At 31.9% G+C, this 10,566-nt stretch overlaps 1 protein-coding gene across 1 annotated transcript in view; it reads left to right on the forward strand.

Moving 5' to 3' along the window:
• Positions 1-3,816: 3,816 nt before the first annotated feature.
• Positions 3,817-10,566, forward strand: part of LOC105620092 (extracellular sulfatase SULF-1 homolog) — a 28,255-nt gene continuing 21,505 nt past the window's right edge. The window contains exons 1-2 of the mRNA XM_012201602.1: positions 3,817-4,066; positions 5,196-5,435. Coding sequence (XP_012056992.1) covers positions 3,817-4,066; positions 5,196-5,435 — 490 coding nt within the window. The remainder of the gene's footprint in view (positions 4,067-5,195; positions 5,436-10,566) is intronic.

Genomic DNA, 10,566 nt, shown 5'->3' on the forward strand with positions numbered 1-10,566 from the left:
AAATTATAGTAATTTAATTATAGTAAAAATGCTCTTGTTGTAAAAATGTTTTTGTATAAATGAGCAAATCGTTTTAGAAGCGAGAAAAAAAGTTCAATTTGTAAAGAGTAAGAGAGAAAAAAAGTTCAATTTTTAGATATAATAAATTAAATTATTGATGGGAAGACTGTGTGTTATCGACATATAATTATAGATATTGTATGTACAAATTATAGATTCATTTCTTAACGAAATTTTAAGAATTATTTAGAATAAACGATTGCATTATTTTAAAGCGTTGTTATCAAATCAAATTTATTCAGAAATTTGCAAAATTTTACTGCAGTTATTTATATTTTATTTTTATTTATGCAATTTTAATAATATCTTTAGCATTTGAGCGGAAATTGTGAGCGCGAAGGCGTTTTGAATATTTATAATATACACAACATCAATTCCATCATCGATCCACCTACATTTATCATTCGTTCGAGCATAAGTTATTTTAATCTTGGCGTTCTTCCTGATGAAATAACGCAGGAAACCATTTTGGGAGATCGTATCGCAAATATGAGAGAGAGAATTAATGTTAGAATTATCACGTGGGTATGTAACCATTAGGTGTTGAAACTGGATTCTGTAGGTTAAAAGAGCGATACATTAATCTGCACACGTGATATATGCGCGTGCGAGTTTATACGAAGTAGATATATAATATAATAATGACTTCTGGCAATATGAATACGATCATTTTGATCGTCGTTCAAACAACTTCCTCGTATCTGAATGCAGTTATTAATCAGTAACATTATTTTGATATAGAGTATTTTAAAAACTCTGACACAAATTTCATTGGATGGTAAATTTCAGAAAAAAACTTTTGTTAGGTAAATTTTGTTATAGTAAATTTCATAAAAGAATAAACTTTTGTTAAGGAACCTGTATCCTCGAATGCATTTTTAAGGAGCTACCAGTCGCGCGTGACGTTTGACAATAGATACAGGTTCACGTCCTTTGACTTTGTTTCGTAAAAAGATAAGAAAAATAAACAAAAACGGACTAGTATTGTTAGACGTCACGTGCAATGCTGCCACGCGATCGATTACGTACTCACAGTTGCTTTAAAGATATATAACTCTAAAAATGTATTCGAGAGGATACAGGTTTCTTAACAAAAGTTGATTCTTTTGAGATTTATTATCCTCTGAAGTTTGTCCCAGATTCTAAAATATCCCGTACTAGACATCGAGAATATGCTATAATAGAAGAAACATAATAAAAAAGCATAATATGTTAAAAATTTGGAAAAAATGTAGAAATATGATATCAAAAATATGATAAAAAGTTTGTTTAAGTATAAACAACGTATAAAAAAATAAATACCTATGCTTTGAAAGTAACATGTGATTTTTAAAAAATCGCTGATTTAAACTTAAAAGGATATACGTTACGAGAAATAAATTTTATTGCATTAAAGGTGCGTTCGGAAGGATGTACAATAAGAAGCCGAAGGCGCTGCGATTTCCGCAAGTAATATTCTTCCTTAGTGTATCCTCTCGTGGGAACTCTGTCCAGCATCGTGCGTTTGCAGCTGTGCAACCATCCGCATCCATATTTGACTGTTTGCGAAAATACGCTCTAGCATTTTTTCATCCAATCAACCCAATCGACATTTGAGTCTCATCATTCGATTTTCTTCTAGTTTCTAGATGTCTTAAAATACCACCTATCGTGTTGCTCGAAGCGCATGTTCTTTTATTCGTCTCACGTGCAATCGATAAACGAGATTAAAGGGATAATAGATTAGAGGGATAATAGAAGATAATGAAAAAAATTATAAGCTTCGTTGCAGTACCGTTTATGAATCTTTTTTTCATTGATATTCTAGTCGCGAAAAACCATCGGAAAATTTCATTATAAAAAAACTTTTTTGATTAAGATGACTATAAGAGCATATAGATATAATATGAATATAATAGATAATGAATATATAGATAATGAATATAATAAATCAGATTGCTAAATAATTTTAAGATATTATATTTATGGAAATTTATTGAATAAAACGATAATTATTGTCAAAACTATATATAATTTGCAAGTATTAGACGTTATTATTAATTTTTATTTATAAAAAATAAACAAAACTTAATTGTTAAAATTAAAAGCATATCATTTTTTAAAATGAGATACTTAAACAGTTGTATAATTAATAATTCTATATTAATACATAAAATTGTTAAATATCTAAAAAATTTTAGAACAAGACTTTTTGGCTTTTCGGACCTTAAATAAGAAATTTATGATGTGTTTTACGATCTTAATAATATATACGGCTAGGTCAATAATGGGAAGTCAAATCAGGTTTGTGCAATTTATTGTTCTTCTTCTAGTTCTTTATAAGATCTTTACAACATGCATCATGATAAAGTCTGCCATAAAACACGAATCATGCGATTATGGTTCTTTGCTTGTTCCTCGCTTCTACAATTCGGCAAGGTCACATAATTTCTTTTTTTTTTTGCACCTTTCATCTTTTATTCCTGAGTAACAAGACGTGTTTAGTAGTTACTTCGGATGATCACGTTCGTTCTTGGTAAAGCCTGATGATGGGCATAGCGTACGCGGCATCTGCGGTAAACGTATCGAATCGTTACTAATGCGACTCGTTAATTGTTCCGCACGATTCGTGCAATGATCGCGATGTTGAATACGTTTGCCGTGTTTATTGGAGATAATTATCATACTGCGCACCTAAATTGCTCGTGGATATTAACGTATTACGTAATGCGTTTTGGTCGTGCAAGAATTTCATTCGTGGCCATATCGTGTCGCACCTCGTGCACAAACACAATCGAATGATTGGAATGCCTGATTCGATGAATATTTATCGCACAGTATATGCATATACTGCGCCGTATGTTTCGCTGTAAATGCCTAATTAAAAGTTGAAACACAGAAATACTTTTATCGTTAGAAAGATGCTGAGGATTTGATTATTATTTAAACAATTTAAGTGCAATTTTATAATTATAATTTTATAAATTTGCATTTGATTGTAGATATATATAAAAATTATCATTGATTTGTAGGTCTTATTCGATAATCGAAAATAATCGATTTAAATATTTATTTGTATATTAGTATATATTGATCATTAATTATTTATTAAAATACATAATTATAAATGTTAAACAATTAAATAAAATAATGATAACAATATATTGTGTAATTATAATTACAAAGGTATATCTATAAATATAAATCTTTACTTATGAAATACAGTTTTATAATGTTATTTATCTACAAACTTATCTACAGACATTTAGGAAATAATATTTTAAGACATCAGATATCAAAGTTATTTACTTGTAAATATACTTGTCTTGTACAATTATTTTTATTTTAGTTTAATATCAGTTGTTTCTTTAATTGCAGTGATAAAAATATTTTGACTTGGCTTTGGTGAACCATATTTCACGTAATATTCTTATGAAGTTCCATCAATCAATACAATATATGAAATAATAGAAATTGCGATTGCAACGATTTCTCGTGACAGTCGATTTCCTTCTTTCATACAATTACCTCGTCGTCTTTTTCAATTTCTTTCTTTTTTTTTTCAAGCGGAGATGTACGTTCTAGATATATGAGGTGAGAAAGATTCTTTAAGACTTTTTTTTTCTTTTTCTACCGCGCCGCGGTATCCAATTACCGTCAAGCTCACGCGCCCATTAACGCGATGCGTGCTCCGTTTTCCTGTTCCAGTCACAATCATGGTATGACACTTGATTGAGGTAGCCAGTCCATAAACGACCACCAACCGCTGCCGCCGCCATGAGCAAGCTATTTCAATTTCTGGCCCTCCTCCTGTTGAGTGTCAATGCCAGACGGACCGACGGAGACAGATCTGCGGATGACGCGTATGCTGGCCAGCAGCGTCGCGGTTCCCTTCACAAGTCGAATTACAACAGCAATAATAATTACAATCATCAGTCGAACTCGCCCTATCTTCCGCATCAGCAGTCTAGAGAACGAAAACCCAACATCGTGCTGATTCTGACGGATGATCAAGACGTTGAACTAGGTTTGTAATCCGAAAGACAAACAAAAATCTCTCGGAAAAGCCAATCTGATCAATCCCGCCTATTTTAAATTTTTTAATTTTAGTAGCAGAGCACATGATTGTTACCTCATCAACTCTCTCTATCTTTTTATTTTGTGAAATCAATCAATTTGGCTTCTGAGAGGCTCATTTATCGCTGGTATAAATGCCTACGTAGAACACAGAGTTCACTTTGTTTATTGCGTGCAGCAGCCTGCTGGCGCCTTATCTCGTCATCACGATATTAGTCTCAGTTCTTACGAAGGCCCGCTTCAAGATATCGCGACACATACCCGAAGAGAAACGCGTGCAATATGCAATCTTATCGTTACGTAGAACCTTACGTGTATTTATTTCACTAATTCGTCTGTGTTAATATCAAACTAAATTGTAGGAATTTTCAAGCATCACTCGAAATCTTCATTTATAGATATTTTGAACCAATTTCTTTTTATAGCAAACACGAAATTTTAATTAGAATTTGTTTTAATTGTTTGTACTATTTTTTTTCAACGTGTTACATTAAAAGACTAAATTAGTGCTATTACAAGCAAAGAAAAATGAATAGTGCAACTTAAAACGTAAATTGTGCAATTGACATCTTTATTTAGACTTATAACGTTTTGTATTTTTACTTGGATTTGCAACGTTTTAAAATTTTAACAGCTTCAGCACGATTTTTTAGAAATTAGAATTATTTAATTTTTACGAGATTACTCATATTTTTAATTATTATGGTAATAATATCTTTTAGGTATTATGGTTTTTGTAAAGTTTTTAAAGTGATAGGTTTCAAAAAAAATAAGTTTTTTCTCTCCTTAACAAATTTAAAAAATAGCTTATTCTTTTATTGTGACACATCTTATATATTTGGTATTTTTATTATGAAAAACTAGCTATTTCAAATATGAATTATAGAATCCACAAGTGAATCGTATATTTATTTTGTGATATAAGCATCAATAATACATTCGTATTCAGCATAATAAACGGCATACTGAAATCGACACGATTAAATGATTGCGGAACAATGAACATGTTTTGGCATACACATGAGACGAATCGATAAGTTTAATTGTATCCAAAAATGATCGCCTTGTATCTATTGCAGGTTCGCTGAACTTTATGCCACGGACTTTGAAGCGAATAAGGAACGAGGGCGCCGAGCTGAGACACGCGTACGTGACCACTCCCATGTGCTGTCCAAGCAGGAGTTCTTTGCTCACCGGTCGTTACGTTCACAATCATGAGGTCTTCACGAACAACGACAACTGCAGCAGTCCTCAGTGGCAACGAGATCACGAACCACACTCCTTCGCCGCTTATTTGAGCAACGCGGGATATCGGACAGGTAAGAGGATCCCCGTCGTTCCATCCTATAAGTCTGGTGGATGATTATAGTCTCCGCTTCGTGATTTCGCACTTTGCGAAGAATCATGCAAAGCGTTTAATGATATTATTGGAGTATTAAAAACATCTTACTTCTATTACGTGAAACTTTTTTACATGTTTTTCGAATTTTTTCAATATTAGATAAAATTATCTAATTTTTCCATCCAATTAAATTTAATTCGACTTTAAGACTACTTTAACACAATAAAATAGAAACGGAATTATATATTAAAAAATTTAATTAGCGTCCTGTTCACCAAATTCTAAATTATTCGAAAAATCCTATGAGAGAAGAGAAAATTAAAAATAGTTTCTTGATCGAGCTATTTATCAATTAATGTGTTTATTACTAGCGCGATATGAAGAGAACTGGCGCGTTATTGTTCGTTGCATTGTAATGCACATAACTCGACCTTTGACCGTACAAACGCAATCAGGATAATTGAGGCACGTTCAATTGAGAAGTGAGATTTCTATTTACCTCCCTATGCCAGCACAATGCGCTCTATGCATAACTGGAGTCAAATACGGTCAACGATAAATCCTCGTTACGTAGGTCAGCGTGAGCCATTTAGGATTTTCAATTAGAGAGGGTCGAAACTTTGCTTTCTTTTTTCCTTCTTTTTCTTCATCTATCCTCATGTCACATATAAATTAATATCGTCGTAACAACAATTTCCATGATATTTATTCGCGCGTCATTAAACGAAAGGCAAACCGACGTTTCCTATTTACATACGGATGCTGCGCCCGCGGGCGACATATTCCTGCAATTAAAATCTCGATTAATTCGCCCTTCCCCCATTCTGCTTCCTCCCGACGTTTCCATGCTCGACATGCTGGCGTCCCGCGATTTTCATTCCGCGCAATAGATCGTGAATAGAACGAACATGGCAATGCATTCCCGCGAAATTCCCGAGGCACGATCCTACCAAACCGGGTTTCGTCCCGCGCGATTATTCGGCAAGTGTTGCAGATTCCCTTTCTCCCGTAGCCTCCTATCCCTATGGTCTGATGAATCTTGCCTCTCTCGAGGACAAAAATGATCGTAACGCGCACAGAAAATAAATTTTACTAAAGTATTTAAAAATTAAATTAAATTAAATTTTTTAAATAATGTTGATGGACTATTAAAATGATTATGTATTAGGCTGCTCAGGTTAATTGCTTGGGTGTCAAAACTTTTTTGTAACTTTTTTGTTACTTCATGCTTGATACTATCATGCTTGAGTTTTCTATTCTCTAAATTCTTTAGAATGAAATCTCACTCTAAAGAGTGAAAATTGAGTCACTTTAGAAAAAGAATAGTTCAATTTTCAATTTTTAAGAATGAAATTCGATTCTTTGAATAACAATCCACTCTGACAGTTTTAAAGAGTATACTCATAATTATTTTGATCTAACGAAGTTATTTGCAAACCTGTATCTAACTAAATTTTTAACATTTAGCAAAATTATCTCTTTTGCGCATTTAACATTTGCGCCGCGACGCAATCGATCGATTGATTCAAAGTCCGAATATTCGATCAAGTTGATTGAGACTCGACTTTTATCAATCGCACGCGATTTCGCGTATATCCGTTCAGCATCAATCGAATTAATCAGCATCGAACCGAAAATTTTCGATTACTTTGATGTATAGTATGAAATTAATCAACTACAAATAATTAATATTACTACATTTTCTTAGTTTATTTAATTTATTTATTGTTTTTATTATATTTATTTATTGTTTTTGGTTACTTTATATATAATACATAATTACAAACTTTATGTATACCTATAATTTAGATAACCAGGAATTATAAGATTACTGAATTTTTGTACAGAATTGAAAACTGTATTGTCGAGACTCTCATTTACTTTTGTCATCTTTCACTTTTGTCATCGAAGTTCAAACCCAATGTTGCGCATTGTTTTATTATATGCTGAGTAATTTTCTTCTTAGAAGAAATTGAACTCTGTTGTATCTCTCTCGAGAGACAATGCCGCGTATTGCTCGTGGGTGAGCGATTTGAGTGAACAAATTTTAAATGTATTTTTTAAAGTTATCCTAACAATGATTAATTGTTACTATGATATAGTGTGCTTTATTTATTTAAAAAAAAAATGTTTGTCTAAACTAGATAAATATATGTCGATATTTGTATGATATTTAAATAACTATTTAATGTAGTTGAGTTGCTATTTCGCTATTAATTAATAATATACAAATATTATTACCGCAACTTATATTTTTAGAGTATTAGATTAGTAGTTATTACTCTGTAAAACTAGTTATAGATATTAAAATTGCTAAATTTATAATTGCCATAAGTATTTTGTTTTCTCTCGATATACGATCGCTTATATTCATAACGATAAGAAGTTAGGTGACAGCGTTACAGATTGTAGGTAAAATTTGCTATGTTCGTGGTCGCAACTTAGTTCGAAATGATACGGAGTGACATTAATGTACTGTAATATAACGGATAGATGCATCAGTTGTGATGTTACATACCTCGTCGCGTTTATCGAGAGACGCATGAACGTAATAGAATATGTCCTCCATGGTGGATGTCGCGGATTTTATCACATCATATTGCATTACGATCGACGATTTCTTTTATCACTGAAAGGCATCGTAATTCGCGTTAGCGTATCCGCAACATCGAGAATTCTTAATGGACCGTAAAACATTGCAACCATCTGTCACACGCTTGTGACATGAGATAAATATCGCATTTTCTAAATGGAAATGGATGTCAAAATTTTATAGTATAGGTGCACGGTAATGATTTATATCTCCAGAGATTCAATACCTATCTTTAAAGTCCGATTTTTTAAATGTTTGTTAATTTTAATTGCGATTTAACTGGTTTTCAATTAATTTCTAAATTCTGAAGAGCGATTCTAGAAAGAGCGTCAGAAAATCAGTTTTCGTTAAAAATAATTAACAATGCTAGAACTGAGACGGGTGAAAAGAATGCAAGACGATGGTATATATTTTGGGGTGCAAAGGGAGGCAAAAATCTCGCGATTGCTGGAACCAATCGGTGCGCTCGCTCGCCGATGTCAGGACCTTGCACGTTCGGGCAAGAGAGCGGATCTCTTCTGCTTCTTCTTGTTCGTTCGTATCTTCCTTTCCGTCGCGTTCGTTTGAGACCATATTCGCATAGGCAGGACGTTGCTCCCTGAAAGTGCAGCCAGCCAGCCGACCAGCCAGCCTCCTGTCTCTCGTCGATCGAATCACTCGCCTACATCCGGCACGATTGCTACGATTGGCGATCTTCCAAAATTCGTATATACATCCTCTACTTCCGGCGCAATGTCTGCGTCGTCGAAATAAAATCTAGATTTGTCAAGATAAATTCGTTTAGACTCGCGGCCGAAGGTGAAAGCGTGGTTAATTGCCATGATATGTTACTCTGTTTCATGATTTTCTCAAGAATGATCGTTGATGATATAAGTTTCTCGCTCGACAAACTCATACCTTGCCCCTAGCATACATTTACATTTCGATTCGATGGCTATACTCGTATGAAACTCGTCTCGACTATATTACAATCTTGCACGACCTGATTGAATCAGACCCCTTTTCAGTTCAATCTCACACTTTCGCTTACAGATATTTGCATAATAATATCATGCAAATATAAAATATTGTTGATTTTGTCGAAGGTGTATTAATATATAATAATTTAAAAAATAATATATTTTTAAATTAGATTCACTCCAGATAGAAAATGACAAATTTTTATAATATGTAAAGTTGAATTAGAAATTAATAATTTTGTAGCAACATATTACGCGTGTTACATGTATTGTACTTAACTTTATTTAAGGATTCAATCACATTTGTAAAGAATGACACAAAAGCAGAAATTGTATCTATACTAGAATAGAATCATATATTATGATTATAAATGAAAAGTTGGAGATAATAAAATTGCTTATTTATTATCCGAGATCTTAAAATCTTATTGTATGGATATGGCATTTAAAGAATATTCAACAAAGCTTTCCGATCATCGAATTATCAGAAGAAATGATTATCTCGAATTCGCAATAAAGGAATGTGTTTCACAAAGTACTGATTGGTGTTTTAGGGAAAGGAAGGAACTTGTTTTTTGTTATCGTCCCAGGGTGTTTCTGACCAGATAATAAATTTGAATACTGACCAGATGATAAATTTTCTTTGTCATTTTCGCGAGAGAATCTTGTCACGAGAGAATATTCTCACCATTAAAGTGCACGATTTTGGAATCTAATGAGTAAAAAAATTTGACGAGTAAAAGAAGTATGTATAAGTATTTATTTGATATTTCAGGGATTTGTTTTATCCATAGAATGTTTTCTTTATTTTTAAAATTATAATTTTTAGAGAGTAAGGTATGCAGACATTTTCTAGAAAAGCATTACTTTTCGTGATTTATTATTATCAATTCAGTTTTAATAAAATTGTTAAGGAATATTATATATATATATTTTTTTTTGTGCAATTGTGAAAGATGTTAATTTTTTAAAATAGATTATCATTTTTATTCTTATAACTATATTCAAATATATATTCAAATATATAATCAAATATATATTCAGATTTACCAAAAATTTACAATAATTTTTAACATATTTTATTTTAATATTTTATACATCAAATGTTTTTTAATAGAAAAATAATTTAGTAGTAATGTATGTATGTAAATGTATGTTATGTTTAGTTTCTAGGAGCTAAATGTAAATAATTTCTCGCACTTTAAAACATGAACAATTATAATTGGAAATAGAACAATAATTCTTAATTTAAATTCTCTCAGAAGTCAAACTGATTAATAATTCGAGGATTAACTAATTTTTGCAAATTTTATGATTTTAATATCATTATCTGGATCAGAACATATGATTAGTTTACGTTAATTTATTTTTTCTCATTATGTATTTCATGAGAGAGAGAGAGAGAGAGAGAGAGAGAGAGAGAGAGAGAGAGAGAGTATTATTATAATAATACTCTACTAGTTAGAGTATATAGTAGTTACTTTACTTTAGTTTTAACTAAAACTAAAATAGTACGTACGTATCATATTACTTACTTAACTTACTTACTAACGTAA

The sequence above is a fragment of the Atta cephalotes genome (genome assembly GCF_000143395.1).
Source record: "Atta cephalotes unplaced genomic scaffold scaffold00002, whole genome shotgun sequence".
NCBI classification, from domain to species: Eukaryota; Metazoa; Arthropoda; class Insecta; order Hymenoptera; family Formicidae; genus Atta; species Atta cephalotes.